Below are 19,490 nucleotides of genomic sequence, written 5' to 3'. Positions count from 1 at the left end.
TTAGTGAAAATTATTTGAAAAAGAGGGAATATATTAGTTGAATGGAGTTGATTTAAGAAAATTAACTCTGCAAATTATGGAGAATTTAATTGAAATTATTTAATTGTTTGTTTTTTAAACAAAAATATCTAAAGTTTTGTTATTATGTATTGTGGTTTATTTTTCGTAGCAATAAATTATAAAATTATCACAAACTACTAAGTAAAAATTAGAAAGATATATTTTTTTTTTTTAGACGAAATTATTTGAAAATTAATTCAAGCAAATTTTATAAGTACTAAAATAGTATGAAATTTAGATACATTTTTTAATTTTATTTTCTGTATGCTTTATTATTTGTTCTAGATTTATTGATGTATTTACTTACCTTTATAAAATAATTTTCTTTTATAAATAAATAGTAATAGCTAAATAGATTTAATTCAAAAAAAATTTCATCTCATCTTTCTGTAAAATTGAATTCATTTCTGCTAAATTTGTAATTTGGATATTGTGGTTTAAATTTACCAGCTTTTTAATATCAAGATTTTTGTAACTAAATTATTTTTTGTTACAAGAAATTCTTGTAATCAAAATAGGCTTAGAAGAGTGTGCAAACACTACTGTGCAAGTAGAAAAATACAATCTTTATATAATTTGAAAGCAAAAATTAAGAAATTAAAAATGAGTTTTAGTAGAATTTTTTTATTTTGAAGATCTTTTAATTTTAAAATAGGTAGATCAAGTATCTAAAAAGGAACAATAGCTGGATCAATTCTCACAATAATTGCTATAGTTTTAACTCTTTCATACTTTATTTACTTATTATTAAATTAAGATTAATTATCCATTTCCTACAGATGAACAGTAAAAATAAATATATTCAGTAATTGAGCGCACTTGTAAAAACGTTACAAATACTTATTAGGTAAATATTATCACAAAAAAATGTGAAGACCCAAATTAGTTTAAATATTTTGATTAAATTTAGTTTTAAGATGATAATTAGAATAAAAAAAGAATTATGATTACAAATACAAGTTAGCTCAAAAAAATTATATATGTTAGAAGTTGTTTTAAGATGAATCGCAACAAAAAAATTTTGCTGCTAATAGGATATATGTTTTTTTCTAGAAAAAAAAAAAATTAAAAAGTGAAATCATCAAAAGATTTCAAAAATTTACGATATTTAAGTTTTTAAAATAATTTTATTAATTAAAATAAATTATTATTATCGATAATTTACCAAAAAAAGTTTCACAACTATGAAAATCAACATATTCAACTGTTATTAATTCATTAATATATCTAAAAGCAATAGAGCATGAAGAATCATATAAATAATTGAATATATAAAGATGAAACTTATAAATTATAAATTAAAAAAAATAATTGAAAAATTCTAAATTCAATTACAACTAGTAAAAAATGTTTAGTCTGATTTAGGTAACTCAAAAAATTTATAATTTAAAAATTTTTTATGATTATTTTTAAGCAAACAGAATAAAATAAGAAAACAATTTAGATACATCTTTTAATTTAATTTTCTGTAAGCTTTATTATTTGCTAAGCATTTATTTATGTATTTTTTTACCTTTTTTAAATAATTTTTCTTTCATAAATAAATAGTAATAGCTAAATAGATCTAATTCAAAAAAAATATCAACTCATCTTTTGGTAAAATTATTTTCTGTACTACTAAATTCGCAATTGTGAATTACTGGTTTAAATTTACCAGCTTTTTAATATCAAGATTCTTGTAACTAAATCATTTACGTTTAAAAAATTCTTCAAATAAAAATAAGCTTAGATGAGTGTTAGCATATAAAATTGTGTAAGTAAAAAAAAACAACTTTATATAATTCGATGGATTATAAAAATAATAAATCTAAAAAAATTAGTAAAAATTAAGAAATTAAGCAATTAAAAATGAATTTTAGTAGAATAGATTTATTTTCAAGCTCTTTCAATTTTAATATAGGAGGATCAAATATTTAAAAAGGAACAATCGCAGGAGCAATTTTCACAATAATTGTTGTTGCTTTAACTCTTTCATACTTTATTTACTTATTTGAGCTATATTTCACCAATAAAATTGAACCTGTTTATAGGGCTTAAAATATCATAAATAATTAAACGCAATAGGTAGATATAAACTCAAATATTTATGCGATTAAGATTAATTACCTCTTTCCTCCAAATGAAAACTTAAAATATACTCTTCCAGTTATATATGGTGCATTTACAAACTAAACAAATTTTCATTAGATAGGTATTGTTACAAAAAAATGTGAAGACCCAAATTTAAATGATTAGTTTTAATGTTTAGACTAAATTTAGTTTTAAGATGATAATTAGAAAAATGAAATAATGAATTTGGATTTCAATTATAAACTAGCTCATATAAGTATATATATTTTAAGTTGTTATGATTAAGAAAAATCACATCAAAATAATTGTGCTAGTTAATAGCAGATAGATAAAATGATAAATGGTAGTGAAATAGTATTAAAAATGTCGCTATCTTATTTTGATATTTATAAAAAAAAAATTAATTAATCATATCAAACTTTTAGTATTTTGATTTCTCCAGATTAATTAAAATAATCTAATATCAAATAATAAAACTAGAAAACTACCATAAAAGATGGTTTATTTATTTAATAAGAATCAAGTTTTATAATGCCTTTTAACTATAACATTGATCATTAAAGCATAAATAGATAATTAATGAAGGAACAGCTGGGATATGGTCCTTATGGTATTATTAATTTGGAAATAGATTAGATTTATTCATAAATATCAATTCAATACCCAACTATTCCTTCAATTTTAGCTTTAGTTAACAGCGTGTTTAATTTGTTAGTCATTTTAGGTTTCTTTTTGAAGATTATATCTTAATGTTCTTTGAAGGAAGATTTCTTTATGATTTTGATAAAGAATGTTTACTAAGACATTTATCAATAGATTTTATAATTAAATAACTTAAAATAGTCAAATTCTATTTTAAGTTAATAAACTAAATCATTTATTAACAATGAAACGTAAAAGATATAAGACACTTAATTAGAAAATTAAAAGATGAAGGAAAAAGAAAAGGATTAAAATTCTTAAAAAATTGATGATTAAAAATTAGCTTAAAACTAAGTTATTAAACAGTAAGAAAATAGCATACTTGACTAAGATTAATAAATATTTATAAGTTTTGTTTAAAAAAGTGAATCTGAAATAGAAAGTAGTAAGGAAAAAGCAAAATTTAAAATTTAAAATGTTGGTCCTAAATTAAGCTATTCTAATTAATTAAAATAAAAAGATGACAACCAATCCTTGATCCTCTCAAAAGATTTTTTTGAGGAAAGAAATGATGGTTAAGTAAACATCATTTTAAATAACTAAAATTAGCCAAAGTAGGAATTAAATAAAATTTAAAATATAAGTCCAATAATTCCATAGCAGCCTATCAAATAAAAGCATTAAGATAATATTATAAAAAAGTTAATTTTTGGATTTAGGTAAATAATTTATTATTCATTTATTTATTTTACTTAATCAAAATAAAATTCGACATATATTAATTTATTTTAATGATATTTATTTAAAAGATGTAAGGATTTAAAATCTTAAGGTTTAGGAAAATAACGTAAGAAAAAAATTGAAGAGTAGCTTATAAAAGATTTAGATATTTTATAATTTTACAAAGATATAATATTTTTGAAGAAAGCAATAATGATGCTCTTAACATAAGATCAACTAGCTTCTATAAATTTTATTGGATGTTCTAGTTATTTATTAGATTAAAAATAATCTTTCTTAGAAATTTAGACTGGCAAATGTAATTAATTTACTAAATAATTTAAAATTTTAATATTTTTTATAATATTTTATTAAAATAGTGAGTCATTTTGAATAATAATTTTCTATTATAAATTCAGAGGATTTATAAAGTTAGTATTTTCAAAAATTTTTAAGAAAATGTTATGATACGGACAATATTAATGAGATTGATTCAAGAATTTTAAACTCTATAAGTAAAAGCTAAATTAACTGAAAAAAAAAACAAAATTTATTATTATTAATATCTTTTGTATTTATTAAAAATATTTACTTTTTTATTTTTGTAATAATATATTATAAAAAAATAAACCTAACTTCCTAGATCCAAGTATTATTTTTTTATTTTTCTTCCAATTTAAAAATTTAAAATAATTTAAAAATTTTAAATTAAAAAATCTATTTTCAAAAAAATTAGTATTAAATATTGGATAAAACTAGATACATAAAATTATTAATTTACAAAACTAATTAATTGACTTGATTGATTAAAAGTTTGTCATCCTTCATAAAAATTTATAATCTGAACTTGACAAGTTAAATGAAGCACTAATAAAAACTTGCCCATAGCTTCTTCATCTTTAATAATTTTAACCCCTGATTTCCTCTTTTCCTGATAAATAAAATCTAATTACTCGCAATATTTGGGATATAAATGCCAATTTATTCAAAGACTAAATTTTAATTCATTATAATCTCACAAAAGTAGATCTGGTCAAAGAAAATTTTGTTAGAATCACTTTACCTGGTTTCATAGCAAGTAAGTTTGTACTCTTCAAAAGTTTCTAGTTTGGATTGATTAAAATGGTTAATGCATCAGTCAACTTTCAATACGTCTAAATTGTTGTAAACTAATTATTTATTAGGCAATAGATCATATCGACTAAGCCATTCTTCTTCAGCTATGCTTTTAAATATGTGAAATGGATTTCTCCTTCAAGAGGATAAAAAAACTATCTTCTGTAGCTGGTAAATTAAGAATATACCTCTCAGACTTAGAGCTATAGTGCTTACATTCTAATTTTGTTAAAGCTTTCTTAAATAGCCTGATTAATATCTCTTTTTATTTGACCTAATTTATTAGCAGCTTCACTATTCTTAAAATTATTTCGAATAGTGAATAGATTAAGCAAAATTATAAATTAATCATAAGTAGAAAGAGATTCTACTATGCTTATACACCATGGATAATGGTTTTGTCTGTTAAGTAATAATTATTATTATCCTTTCTTATTATTTTGTTATTATTCAAAATTTAAAAGCTTCTTGTTTTCAAACAATTAGCAGCTTTTTTACTTACTAGAATATTTTTTTGTTTTACTTTTTAGAAATTAAATTTAATGCAAATTTTTTTGCTTTAAAGACATAATATTTTAAAGAAAGTTAAAATTATTGTCCTATAATAAGATTTATTAGTTAATTTACAATTTATCTAATTCTAATTGATTATATAATTATAGCTTATCTATTTGCAGTTTGGGTTTGTATTATCGAGATTTTAGCGCTTTTTAGTTTGTAAACTGATTAATTTTTAAAATTTAATACTAGATAAAAATTGAAATAGTTTTTTTACTAAATGTCTTTATTAAATAAAATATAGGTTTTACAATTTATATTTTTAAATTTCCTTTATTACTCTAATTTAAGAAATTTTATTAGAATTTTGAAAACTTATTCCATTAGTTTCGGTTTTTAATTCTAAATCAAATTACTAATTATTAAAGTTAAGGTAGCTTATTAAATTCTTGATTTTTAAATTTTTTGATAATTTTTAAAAATAAAAATAGCAAATCATTAAGAGAATCAATTCTTGCATTTAAGTTATAAAGATTTTTGATATTTATAAATTATTTGAAAAAGAATATATTAGTGGAGCGAAATTGATTAAAGTATATTAACTCTGTAAATTAATTATAGATAATTTAATTGAAATTAAATAATTTGAATTAAAAATGTTTAATATTTTATCATATTTTCATATGTTTACTTTTTAAACCAAAAATAGCTAAAGTATAACTAAATATATTACGTTTTGTGGTTTATTTTTAGTAGTAATCAATTATAAAATTCTCACAAAATAGTACAAATTATTTTTTTTACACAAAATTATTTGAAAATTAATTCTAACAGATTTTATAAGAATTAAAATAGTATGAAATTTATATACATCTTTTAATTTTATTTTCTGTAAGCATTATTATTTGTTATAGATTTGTTGATGTATTTACTTAAATAATAATAGTTAAACAGATTTAATACAAAAAAAATTTTAGCTCGTCTTTTGGTAAAATTATTTTCTTTACTGCTAAATTTGTAATTTTGATATTGTGGTTTAAATTTACCAGCTTTTTAACATCAAGATTTTTGTAACTAAATTATTTTTGTTTCAAGAAATTCTTATAATCAATATAAGCTTAGAAGATATTTTGTATATAAAATTGTGTAAGTAATAAAATACAAAACTTTATATAATTCGATGGATTATAAAAATAAATCATAAATATTAATAAATAAATAAATAAATAAATAAATAAGTAAAAATAAGAAATTAAAAATGAGTTTTAGTAGAATCGATTTATTTTCAAGCTCTTTCAATTTTAATATAGGAGGATCAAATATCTAAAAAGGAACAACAGCTGGAGTAATTTTCACAATAATTGTTTTAGCTTTAACTCTTTCATACTCTATTTACTTAATTGAGTTATACTTCAGCAATAAAATTGAACCTGTTTATAGGGCTTAAAATATCATTAATAATTAAACGCAACATATAGATATAAACTCAAATATTTATGCAATTATGATTAATTATAGCGATTCTATGGATGAACAGATATAATATACCTATTCATTAATACGGGGTATATATAAAAACGCTACAAATACATAGTTTGTAAATATTGTCACAAAAAAATGTGAAGACCCAAATTTAGGAGAATAGTTTGAATGTCTTGATTAAATTTAGTTTTTAGATGATGATTCGAAAAAAGATATATAGAATTTTGATTACAATTACAAACTTTCTCAAATTAGTATGCTTATTTTAAGTTGTTAAGATTAAGACAAATCACAACAACAAAATTGCGCTAGCTAATAGGAAATAGATAAAATTTTAAGTGGTAGTGAAATAGTATTAAAAATTTCACTTTCTTATTTTGATATTTATTAAAAAGAAATGAATTAATCATATCAAACTTTTAATATTTTGATTTCTTCAGATTAATTAAAGGCATCTACTATCAAATAACAAAACTAGAAAACTACCATAAAAGATGGTTTATTTATTTAATAAGAATCAAGTTTTATAAAGCCTTTTAACTATAATATTGATACTTAAAGCTTAAATAAATAATTAATGATGTAATAGCTGGGATACGATGTTTATAGCATTATTAATTTGGAAATAGATTAGATTTATTCATAAATATCAATTCAATACCCAACTATTCCTTCAGTTCTAGCTTTAGTTAATAGCGTATTTAACTTGTTAGTATTTTTAGGTTTCTTTTTGAAGTTTATATCTTAAAGTTCTTTGCAGGAAGATTTTTTTGTGATTTTGATAAAGAATGTTTACTAAGACATTTATCAATAGATTTTAGAATTAAATAACTTAAAAAAATCAAATTTTTTTATAAGCTAATAAAATACATCATTTATTAATAATGAAATGTAAAATATATTAGACAATTAATTAGTAAATATAACATGGAAGGAAAAAGATAAGCATTATAATTCTTAAAAATTTGATGATTAAAAATTAGCTTAAAACTAAGCTATTAAATAGTAAGAAAATAGCATATTTCACTTAGAAAAGTTTACAACTTTTCCTTAATAAGATTAATAAATATCTATAAGTATTACTTAAAAAAGTGAATCTGAAATTAAAAGCAGGAAGGAAAATACAAAACTGAAATTTTAAAATATAGGGCCTAAATTAAGTTATTCTAATTAATTAAAATAAAAAGATAACGACCAATCCTTGATTTTCTCAAAAGATTGTTTTGAGGAAAGAAATAATGGTTAAGTAAGCTTCACTTTAAATAACTAAAATTAGCTTAAGTAGGAATAAAATAAAATTTAAAATATAAATCCATAACAGCCTATCAAATAAAAACATTAAGATTAATTTATAAAAAAGCTAATATTTGGATTTAGGTAAATATTAATATTTTTATTTTCCTTAATCAAAATAAAATTCAATTCATATTTATCTATTAACTAATTTATTTTATAATATTTATTTAAAAGAAGTAAAGATTTAAAATCTTAAGGTTTAGATCAATAGAATAAGCAAAAAATTGAAGAGTAGCTGATAAAAGATTTAGATATTTTATAATTTTACAAAGATATAATATTTTTGAAGAAAGCAATAATGATGCTCTTAACACAGGATCAGTTAGCTTCTATAAATTTTATTGGATGTTCTAGCCATTTATTAGATTAAAAATAATCGATCTTAGAAATTTAAACTGACAAATGTAAATTACTAAATAATTTAAAAAATTTAATATTTTTTATAATATATTAAAATCAATAGTGAGTCATTTAGAATAACAATTTTCTATTATAAATTCAGACAATCTACAAAGTTAATATTTTTAAAAATTTTTAAGAAAATGTTATGGTTAGGACAATATTAATGATATTGATTAAAGAATTTTAAATTCTATAAGCAAAAGCTATATTAACTGATAAAATAATTATTTAAAACCTTTTGTGTTTTTTAAAAATATTTACATTTATATTTTTGTAATACTATAAAAATTTGTTAATTTGCCATTTAACAAAGACCTCTAAGGTCATATATAATTAGTGTTATGGTGGTATAAATGCATATAAAATTTTAATTGATTAGTTGATAGAAAAAATAATTTCTACTAACTAACTAACTAACTAACTAACTAAGTAAGTAAGTAAATTTTTTAGAAATTTTTTAATACTTAAATAAGTTAAAAATATTATTAACGATTTAACAAAATTTGACTATTAGATTATTATACAATATAATAGAGAATGTTGTGGATAATAAAATTAGTGTTAATAGATTAAAGGCAATCCATGTATCTTTTTGAAAAAAATGGCCTAAATTAAAAACTTTCTAAAATGGCCTTAATTAATGAAGAATTACAGTATATATATTTACATTTTATCTAATTCTAATTGATTATATAATTATAGTTTATCTATTTATTTGCAGTTTGAGTTTGTATTACCAAGATTTTAGAGATTTTTAGTTTGTAAACTGATTAATTTTTAAAATTTGAATAGATTATTTAATACTAGATAAAAATTAAAATTGTTTTTTACTCAATATCTTTATTAAATAAAATATAGGTTTTACAATTTATATTTTTGATTTTTTCTTTATTACTCTAAAATAAGAATTTTATTAGAATTTTTCTCTCATTCCATTAGTTTCTGTTTTTAATTCTAAATTAAATCACTACTTATTAAAGTGAAGGTAACTTATTAAATTATTGATTAAAAATTTTTTTTAAGCAATTTTTAAACAAAAAAATAGCAAATCATTAAGAGAATCAATTCTTGCTATTAAGTTATTAGGACTTTTGAAATTTATAATTGAAAATTTTTTTTAGGAAAAATTATTTGAAAAAGAATATGTTAGAGGAATAAAATTGATTAAAGTATACTAACTCTGAAAATTATGGAAAATTTAATTGAAATTATATAAATTGAATTAATAATGATTAATATTTTATCATATTTTAGTATGTTTACTTTTTTAAACCAAAAATAGCTAAACGTATTGTGTTTTGAAGTTTATTTTTAGTAGTAATCAATTATAAAATTCACAACTAGTAAGCAAAAATTAAAAAGACAAATTATTTTTTTACACAAAATTATTTGAAAATTGATTCAAACAGATTTTATAAGAATTAAAATGTTATGAAATTTATGTACATCTTTTAATCTTATTTTCTGTAAGCTTTATTATTTGTTATAGATTTGTTGATGTATTTACTTAGCTTTATAAAATAATTTTCTTTCATAAATAAATAAATAGAAATAGTTAAACAGATTTAATTCAAAAAAAATTTCAGCTCATATTTTGGTAAAATTATTTTCTTAACTGCTAAATAATTTTGATATTGTGATTGAAATTTACCAGCTTTTTAAAATCAAAATTTTTTTAACTAAATTATTTTTGTTTCAAGAAATTGTTATAATCAATATAAGCTTAGAAGAGAGCATATAAAATTGTGTAAGTAGAAAAATTAAAAACTCTCTTTACTTTCATGGATAAAAAAAATATTAAATTTAAATAAATAAGTAAAAAATAAGAAATTAAAAATCAATTTTAGTAGAATCGATTTCTTATTTTTGTTTCAAGAAGAAATTCTTATAATCATTAATATAAGCTTAGAGAGTTTGCATATAAAATTGTGTAAGTAAAAAAATTAAAAACTCTATATAATTTCTTGGATAAAAAAAATAATAAATATAAATCAATAAATAAATCAATCAATCAATCAATAAATAAGTAAAAAATAAGAAATTAAAAATGAATTTTAATAGAATAGATTTATTTTCAAGCTCTTTCAATTTTAATATAGGAGGATCAAATGTCTAAAAAGGAACATTAGCTGGAGCAACTTTTACAATAATTATTTTAGCTTTAACTCTTTCATACTTTATTTACGTAATTGAGTTATACTTCAGCAATAAAATTGAACCTGCTTATAGGGCTTAGAATATCATAAATAATTAAACACAGGGGATAGATATAAACTCAAATATTTATGCGTTTCAGATTAGTTATACTACTTCTTAGGATTAACAGATATAATATACCTATTAATTAATACAGGGTGTTTATAAAAACGCTACAAATACATATTCTGTAAATATTGGCACAAAATAATGTGAAGACCCAAATTTAGGCTAATAATTTTAATGTTTTGATTAAATTTAGTTTTTAGATGATGATTCGAAAAATGATATATAGAATTTTGATTACAATTACAAGCTATTTCAAATAAGTATGTACATTTTAAGTTGTTAAGATTAAGACAAATCACAACAAAAAAATTGCGCTAGTTAATAGGACATAGATAAAATTTTAAATGGTAGTGAAATATAATTAAAAATGTCACTTTATTATTTTGATATTTATTAAAAAAAAATTAATTAATCATATCAAACTTTTAATATTTTGATTTCTTCAGACTAATTAAAGGCATCTAATATCAAATAACAAAATTAGTAAACTACTATAAAAGACGGTTTGTTTATTTAATAAGAATCTAATTTTATTATGCCTTTTAACTATAATATTGATACTTAAAGCTTAAATAGATAATTAATCTTGTAATAGCTAGGATTCGATGCTTATAGCATTATTAATTTGCAAGTAGATTAGGTTTATTCATAAATATCAATTCAATACCCAACAATTCCTTCAGTTCTAGCTTTAGTTAACAGTGTATTTAATTTGTTAGTCTTTTTAGGTTTCTTTTTGAAGTTTATATCTTAAAGTTCTTTGCATGAAGATTTCTTTGTAATTTTGATAAAGAATGTTTACTAAGACATTTATCAATAGATTTTATAATCAAATAACTTAAAAAGGTCAAATTCTATTATAAGCTAATAAAATAAATCATTTATTAACAATGAAATGTAAAATATATAAGACAATTAATAATAAAATTAAATGGGAAAGGAAAAAGATAAGGATTAAAATTCTTAAGAGATTGATGATTAAAAATTAGCTTATAATTAAGTAATTAAACAGTAAGAAAATAACATATTTCACTCAGAAAAGTTTACATCTCTTCCTTAGTAAGATTAATAAATATGTAGAAGTATTACTTAAAAAAGTGAATCTGAAATGAAAAGTAGGAAGGAGAATAAAAAATTGAAAATTTAAAATTTAGGGCCTAAATTAAGCTATTCTAATTATTTAAAATAAAAAGATGACAACCACCAATCTTTGATATTCTCAAAAGATTGTTTTGAAGAAAGAAATAATGGTTAAGTAAGCATCACTTTAAGTAACTAAAATTAGCCAAAGTAGGAATAAAATAAAATTTAAAATATAAATCCATAACAGCCAATCAAATAAAAAAATTAAGATAAATTTATAAAAAAGCTAATATTTGGATTTGGGTAAATAATTATTTATTTATTTTTTTATTTTACTTAATCAAAATATAATTCAACACATATTTATTTATTAATTAATTTATTATAATGATATTTATTTAATAGAAGTAAGGATTTAAAATCTTAAGGTTTAGATAAATAGAATAAGCAAAAAATTGAAGATTAGCTGATAAAAGATTTAGATATATTATAATTTTACAAAGATATAATATTTTTGAAGAAAGCAATAATGATGATCTTAACATAAGATCAGTTGGCTTCTATAAATTTTATTGGATGTTCTAGCCATTTATTAAATTTAAAATAATCGATCTTAGAAATTTAAACTGACAAATGTAATTAGTTTACTAAATAATTTAAAAAATTAAATATTTTTTATAAAATATTAAAATAGTGAGTTATTTTGAATAACAATTTTCTATTATAAATTCAGATGATCTACAAAGTTAATATTTTCAAAAATTTTTAAGAAAATGTTATGGTAAGGACAATATTAATGAGATTGATTAAAGAATTTTAAACTCTATAAGCAAAAGTTATATAAACTGAAAAAAAAAATTATTTAAAACCTTTTATGTTTATTCAAAATATTTACTTTTATATTTTCGTAATACTTTGTAAATTTTTTAATTTTTCATTTAACAAAGACCAGCTAAGGTCATATATAATTTGTGTTATAGTGGTCTAAATGCATATTAAATTTTAATTGATTAGTTGATAGAAAAAAAAATTTCTAATACCTACCTAATTAACTAAGTAAATTTTTTAGATTAAAAAAGAATATATCAGTAAGTGTAGGGGAGTTAATTAAAAATAAATAATAACTCTGTAAATTAATTATGGACAATTTAATTGAAATTATATAAATTTAACTAAAAATACTTAATATTTTTTTATATTTTAATTTGTTTTCTTTTTAAACAAAAAATAGCTAAAGTGTAGCTAAAAATGTTACTATTGTGCTTTATTTATAGCAGTAATCAATTATAAAATTTTCATTAGTTATGTTAAAAATTAAAAAGACAAATTATTTTCTTTACATGAAATTATTTGAAAATAATTCAAACAGAATTTATAGGAATTAAAATATAAAAACAAATTTAAATACATCTTTTAATTTTATTTTCTGTAAGCTTTATTATTTTTTATAGATTTATTGATGTATTTACTTACCTTAATAAAATTATCTCTTTCATAAATAAATAGTAATAGCTAAATAGATTTCAAAAAAAATTTCAACTCATCTATTGGTAAAGTTATTTTTTGTACTACTATATTTGTAATTTTGATATAATGGTTTAAATTTGCTAGCTTTTTAATATCAAGATTTTTGTAACTAAATTATTTTTTTCGAAGAAATTTTTAAAATAGAAATAAGCTCAGATAGATGAGTATTTGCATATAAAATTGTGTAAGTAGAAAAATACAAAACTTTATATAATTCTATGGATTATTAAAATCATAAATATTAATAAATTAGTAAAAGTTAAAAAATTAAAAAATGAGTTTTAATAAAATCGATTTATTTTCAAGCTCTTTCAATTTTAATATTGGTGGATCAAATATCTAAAAAGGAACAATAGCTGGAGCAACTTTTACAATAATTATTTTAGCTTTAACTCTTTCATACTTTATTTATGTAATTGAGTTATACTTCAGCAATAATATTGAACCTGTTTATAGGGCTTAGAATATCATAAATAATTAAACACAATAGATAGATTTAAACTAAAATATTTACGCAATTAAGTTTAACTATCTCTATCCTCCAAATGAAAACTTAAAATATATCTTTCCATCAATAGTTGGCACATATAAAAACGATACAAACAAATAGTTTGTAAATATTAACACTAAAAAATGTGATGACCCAAATTTAGATGAATAGTTTGTATGCCTTGATTAAATTTAGTTTTCAGATGATAACCAGAAAAGTGAGATATAGAATTTTGATTACAATTACAAGTTAGCTCAAATAGGCATATATGTTTAAAGTTGTTAAGATTAAGTAGAATCGCAAAAAAAAAATTGTGCTAGCTAATAGGAAATAGATAAAATAGTAAACGGAAGTGAAATAGTATTAAAAATGTCACTGTCTTATTTTGATATTTATTAAAAAAAAATGAATTAATCTTATTAAACTATTAATATTTTAATTTCTTCAGATTAATTAAAAAAAACTAATATCAAATAGTAAAACTAGAAAACTACCATAAAAGACGGTTTATTTATTTAATAAGAATCTAATTTTATAATACCTTTTAACTATAATATTGATAACTAAAGCTTAAATAGATAATTTTTTAAGGAAACACTAGGATTCGGTGCTTATAGCTTTGTTAATTTGGAAATAGATTAGATTTATTCATAAATATCAATTCAATATCCAACTATTCCTTCAGTTCTAGCTTTGGTTAACAGTGTATTTAATATGTTAGTCTTTTTAGGTTTCTTTTTGAAGTTTATATCATAAAGTTCTTTGCAGGAAGATTTCTTTGTAATTTTGATAAAGAATGTTTACTAAGACATTTATCAATAGATTTATTAATCAAATAACCTAAAAAAGTCAAATTCTATTGTAAGCTAATAAAATAAATCATTTATTAGCAATCAAACGTAAAAGATATAGGACAATTAATTAGCAAATATAAAGGGAAAGGAAAAAGATAATCATTAAAATTCTTCAAAGAGTGATGATTAAAAACTAGCTTAAAGCTAAGTTATTAAAGAATAAGAAAATAACATCTTTGACTAAGAAAAGTTTACACCTTTTCTTTAATAAAATTAATAAATATGTATAAACATAATTTAAAAAAGTGAATCTGAAATGGGAAGTAATAAGGAAAAAACAAAATTTAAAGTTTAAAATGTAGGGCCTAAATTAAGCTATTCTAATTAATTAAAATAAAAAGATGACAACCAATCTTTGATTCTCTCAAAAGATTGTTTTGAGGAAAGAAATGACGGTTAAGTAAGCATCGTTTTAAATAACTAAAATTAGCCAAAGTAGGAATTAAATAAAATTTAAAATATCATTCCAATAAATCAAAAGCAGCCTATCAAATAAAAAGATTAAGATGAATCTATAAAAAAGCTTATATTTGGATTTAGGTAAATAATTTATTATTTATTTATTTTATTTGATCAAAATGAAATTCAACAAATATTTATTTATTTTAATGATATTTATTTAAAAGAAGTAAGGACTTAAAATCTTAAGTTTTAAATAAATAGCGTAAGCAAAAAATTGAAGAGTAGCTGATAAAGGATTTAGATATTTTATAATTTTACAAAGATATAATGTTTTTAAAGAAAGCAATTATGATGCTCTTAACATAAGATCAACTAGCTTCTATAAATTTTATTGGATATTCGAGCTATTTATTAGATTTAAAATAACCATTCTTAGAAATTTAGACTGACAAATGTAATTAATTTACTAAATAATTTAAAAATGTAATATTTTTTATTATATATTAAAATAAATAGTGAGTCATTTTGAATAACAATTTTCTATTATAAATTCAGATGATCTACAAAGTTAATACTTTCAAAAATTTTTAAGAAAATGTTATGATAAGGAAAATATTAATGAGATTGATTAAAGAATTTTAAACTCTCTTAGTAAAAGCTATATTAATTGAATACAAAAATATTTATTTTATACCTTTTGTGTTTATTATAAATATTAACATTTATATTTTAGTAATACTTTAAAAATTTGTTAATTTTCAATTTAACTAAGCTTAATACTACTTGGTCATATATAATTAGTGTTAGGGTGGTCAAAATTAATTTTAAATTTTAGTTAATTAATTTATAGAAAAATAATTTCTAAAATAAACTAACTACCTTTTACATTCTAAAATAAGCAAAAAAAAATTAAAAATTATATTTTTTTGGCCTTTTTTTTAAATAAAACAAAAAAAATGAAGTAGTTTATCCTTTAAAAGATTTAAAAAAATGAATTATATTAAAGTTTTTAAAATAATTATCATATGATTAATATAAATAATTATAATCAATATTTTACTAAAAAAAGCTTCTCAACATATTCAACAGTTTTTTAATTCATTAAATTATCTAATAGTAATAATACATGAGGAATAATATAAATAATTCAATTAATATATAGATAGGAAACTTAAAAATTAAAAATAATTATATAAAAATTCTAAATCCAATCACTATTTATCAAAAGTGTTTAGTCTGATTAAGGTAGCTTATTAAATTCTTGATTTAAAAAATATTTGTGATCTTTTTTTAAACAAACAATAAAATATGAAGCTATGATGAGAATTAATCCTTGCTTTTAAATTCTAAGTAATTTTGATATTTATACTTTAAAATTTTAGGGGAAATTATTTGAAAAAGAATATATTAGTAAAGTGGAATTGATTAAAGAATACTTACTCACCAAATTATTGACAATTTAATTGAAATTATATAAATTAAATTTAAATACTTCATATTTTAGTATGTTTGTTTTTTAAACAAAAAAATAGCTAAAATAAATATTACCTACCTATCATGGTTTACTTTAAAAGAAACCAATTAATTATAAATCATACACAAACTAGAAAGCAAAAATTAAATAGACAAATTATTTTTTGAGATGAAACTATTTGAAAATTAATTAAAACAGATTTTATAAGAATTAAAAAAGAATAAAATTTAGAGACAACTTTTCATTCTATTTTATGTAAGCTTTATTATTTGGATTGATTGATATATTTACTAACCTACATAAATTTTTTTTTTCTTTATAAATAAGTAGAAATAGTTAACAGATTTAATTCAAAAAAATTTCAGTTCATCTTCTGGTAAAATTATTTTCTGTACTATTTAATCTTTATTGTGATTTTGTGGTTTAAATTTACTAGCTTTTTAATATCAAGATTTTTGTAATTAAATTATTTATGTTCGACAAGTTTATTTAAATAAAAATAAACTTAGGTAAGTGTTTGCTTGCATATAAAATTGTGTAAGTAAAAAATAAAAAACTTTATATAATTCGATGGATTATAAAAATTATAAATGTATATAAATAAATAAAAATATATAAATTAAAAATGAGTTTTAGTAGAATCGATTTATTTTCAAGCTCTTTCAATTTTAATATAGGAGGATCAAATGTCTCAAAAGGAACAATATTTGGAGCAATTTTTACAATAATTGTTTTTGGTTTAACTCTTTCATACTCTATTTACTTAATTGAGTTGTACTTCAGCAATAAAATTGAACCTGTTTATAGGGCTTAGAATATCATTAATAATTAAACGCAATCGATAGATATAAACTAAAATATTTATGCAATTAAGATTAATTACTTCGATCCTACAAATAGTCACTTATAATATACTACTACAGTTGTAGTGGGTTCTTATAAAAATGATACCCATTTTTAATAGGTAACTATTGTAACAAAAAAATGTGAAGACCCAAATTTAGATGAGCGGTTTTAATGTCTTGATTAAATTTAGTTTTAAGATGATAATTAGAAAAATGATATATAGAATTTTGATTACAATTACAAGTTAGCTTAAATAAATATGTATATTTTAAATTGTTATGATTAAGACCCATCACAACAAAAAAATTGTGCGAGTTAATAGCAGATAGATAAAATCTTAAATGGTAGTGAAATAGTATTAAAAATGTCATTATCTTATTTTGATATTTATAAAAAAAAAATGAGTTTATCATATCAAACTTTTAATATTCAGCTTTAATCGACTAAATTGAGGTAAGTTAATATCAAATAACAAAACTAGATAACTTCCGTAAAAGACGGTTTATTTATTTAATAAGAATCAAGCTCTACAAATCCTTTTAACTATAATATTGATAATTAAAGCTTAGATAAATAATTTGTAAAGGATAATCTGGGATATGATGCTTATAGCATTATTAATTTGTAAATAGATTAGATTTATTCATAAATATCAATTCAATACCCAACAATTCCTACAGTTCTAGCTTTAGTTAACAGTGTATTTAATTTGTTAGTCTTTTTAGGTTTCTTTTTGAAGTTTATATCCTAAAGTTCTTTGAAGGAAGATTTCTTTGTAATTTTGATAAAGAATGTTTACTAAGACATTTATCAATAGATTTTATAATTAAATAACTTAAAAAAGTCAAATTCTTAAAAAAATATATCATTTATTAACGATCAAATGTTAATAATATAAAACAATTAATTAGAAAATTAAAAAACGAAGGAAAAAGACAAGCATTAAAATTCTTCAAAGATATATGATTTAAAATTAGCTACAGACTAAGTTATTAAACAGTAATAAAATAGCATTATTCACAAAGAAAACTTTACGCCTTTAATATAATAAGATTAATAAATATCAATAAATAATATTGTTTAAAAAAGTGAATCTGAAATGAAAAGTAGTAAGGAAAATACAAAATTGAAAATTGAAAGTGTAGGACCTAAATTAAGCTATCATAATTAATTAAAATAAAAAGACGACAACCAATCTTAAATATTCTCAAAAGATTCTCTTAAGGAAAGAAATAAAGGTTAAGTAAGCATCATTTTAAATAACTAAAATTAGCCAAAGTAGGAATAAATTTAAAATGAAATTATAAATCCATAACAGTCTATCAAATAAGATCATTAAGATAAATTTATAAAAAAGTTAATATTTGGATTTAGGTAAATAATTTATTATTTTTTTATTAATTTATTTTACTTAATTTAAATAAAATTCAACGTATTTTTATAATTAAATTTAAAGAAGTTAGGATTTAAAATCTTAAGGTTTAGATAAATAGTGTAAGAAAAAAATAGAAGAATAGCTGATAAAAGATTTAGATATTTTATAATTTTACAAAGATATAATATTTTTGAAGAAAGCAATAATGATGCTTTTAACATAAGATCAACTAGCTTCTATTTGTTTTATTGGGTGTTCCAGTTAGTTATTAGATTAATAATAATCGATCTTAAAAATTTAGACTGACAAACGTAATATTCTAAATAATTTAAAAAATTTAATATTTTTTACAATATTTTAAAATAAATAGTGAGTCACTTTGAATAACAATTTTCTATTATAAATTCTGATGATCTAAAAAGTTAATATTTTCAAAAATTTCTAAGTAAATGCTATGATAAAGACAATATAAATGAGATTGATTAAAGAATTTTAAACTCTATAAGTAAAAGCTATATTAACTGAAAGAAAGCAAAAATGTTTATTTAATACCTTTTGTGTTTATTCAAAATATTTACTTTTTCATTTTCGTGATACTGTAAAATTTTTAATTTGCACTTAAACTCTGCTTCATAATATCCAAAACCTTATATAATTAGTGTTATGGTTATCCAAATACATATTAAATTTTATTTGATTAGTTGTTTTTATACTTTTAAAAGTTAAAAATGTTATTATTTTAAATTCATTAACTCCTAAACAAAATTTGGCTATTAGATTATTAATATTATAGACTAAGTAATAGAGTATGTTGTTATAATAAAATGACTGTTGAATGGATCAAAATCAATCCATATATCCATGGAAAAAAATTATTAGAATGATTAT

General features: G+C 19.6%; 6 protein-coding genes across 6 annotated transcripts; 5 read left to right on the top strand and 1 right to left on the bottom strand. All coding sequences in view use genetic code 6, as the record gives it.

Moving 5' to 3' along the window:
- Positions 1–2,709: 2,709 nt before the first annotated feature.
- Positions 2,710–4,027, top strand: TTHERM_00582390 (AMP-binding enzyme family protein; the record flags this gene model as incomplete). The annotated part of the gene is made up of 3 exons (XM_001018978.2): positions 2,710–3,491; positions 3,582–3,811; positions 3,873–4,027. 3 exons carry the CDS (start codon positions 2,710–2,712, stop codon positions 4,025–4,027), a joined length of 1,167 nt encoding a protein of 388 aa, XP_001018978.2.
- Positions 4,028–6,364: 2,337 nt separating this feature from the next.
- Positions 6,365–8,882, top strand: TTHERM_00582380 (AMP-binding enzyme family protein; the record flags this gene model as incomplete). Its single annotated transcript, XM_001018977.2, has 4 exons — positions 6,365–7,965; positions 8,059–8,288; positions 8,348–8,398; positions 8,821–8,882. The coding sequence occupies 4 exons, from the start codon at positions 6,365–6,367 to the stop codon at positions 8,880–8,882; spliced, it is 1,944 nt and encodes a 647-aa protein (XP_001018977.2).
- A 2,204-nt stretch (positions 8,883–11,086) lies between these two features.
- TTHERM_00582370 (transmembrane protein, putative) lies at positions 11,087–12,331 on the top strand (the record flags this gene model as incomplete). The annotated part of the gene is made up of 2 exons (XM_001018976.3): positions 11,087–11,937; positions 12,040–12,331. The coding sequence occupies 2 exons, from the start codon at positions 11,087–11,089 to the stop codon at positions 12,329–12,331; spliced, it is 1,143 nt and encodes a 380-aa protein (XP_001018976.3).
- A 1,104-nt stretch (positions 12,332–13,435) lies between these two features.
- TTHERM_00582360 (AMP-binding enzyme family protein) lies at positions 13,436–15,578 on the top strand (the record flags this gene model as incomplete). The annotated part of the gene is made up of 3 exons (XM_001018975.2): positions 13,436–15,045; positions 15,132–15,361; positions 15,424–15,578. The coding sequence occupies 3 exons, from the start codon at positions 13,436–13,438 to the stop codon at positions 15,576–15,578; spliced, it is 1,995 nt and encodes a 664-aa protein (XP_001018975.2).
- Positions 15,579–17,006: 1,428 nt separating this feature from the next.
- On the top strand, positions 17,007–17,578 carry TTHERM_00582350 (transmembrane protein, putative; the record flags this gene model as incomplete). The annotated part of the gene is made up of 2 exons (XM_001018974.2): positions 17,007–17,392; positions 17,515–17,578. The coding sequence occupies 2 exons, from the start codon at positions 17,007–17,009 to the stop codon at positions 17,576–17,578; spliced, it is 450 nt and encodes a 149-aa protein (XP_001018974.2).
- Positions 17,579–17,884: 306 nt separating this feature from the next.
- TTHERM_000582349 (hypothetical protein) lies at positions 17,885–18,034 on the bottom strand (the record flags this gene model as incomplete). Its single annotated transcript, XM_012798338.1, has 1 exon — positions 17,885–18,034. One exon carries the CDS (start codon positions 18,032–18,034, stop codon positions 17,885–17,887), a length of 150 nt encoding a protein of 49 aa, XP_012653792.1.
- Between the last annotated feature and the right edge of the window lie 1,456 nt (positions 18,035–19,490).

The sequence above is a fragment of the Tetrahymena thermophila genome, assembly GCF_000189635.1.
Source record: "Tetrahymena thermophila SB210 genomic scaffold scf_8254592, whole genome shotgun sequence".
NCBI classification, from domain to species: Eukaryota; Ciliophora; class Oligohymenophorea; order Hymenostomatida; family Tetrahymenidae; genus Tetrahymena; species Tetrahymena thermophila.
The sequence above is the reverse complement of the archived record's forward strand: the minus strand, read 5'-3'. Positions and strand labels throughout refer to the sequence as shown.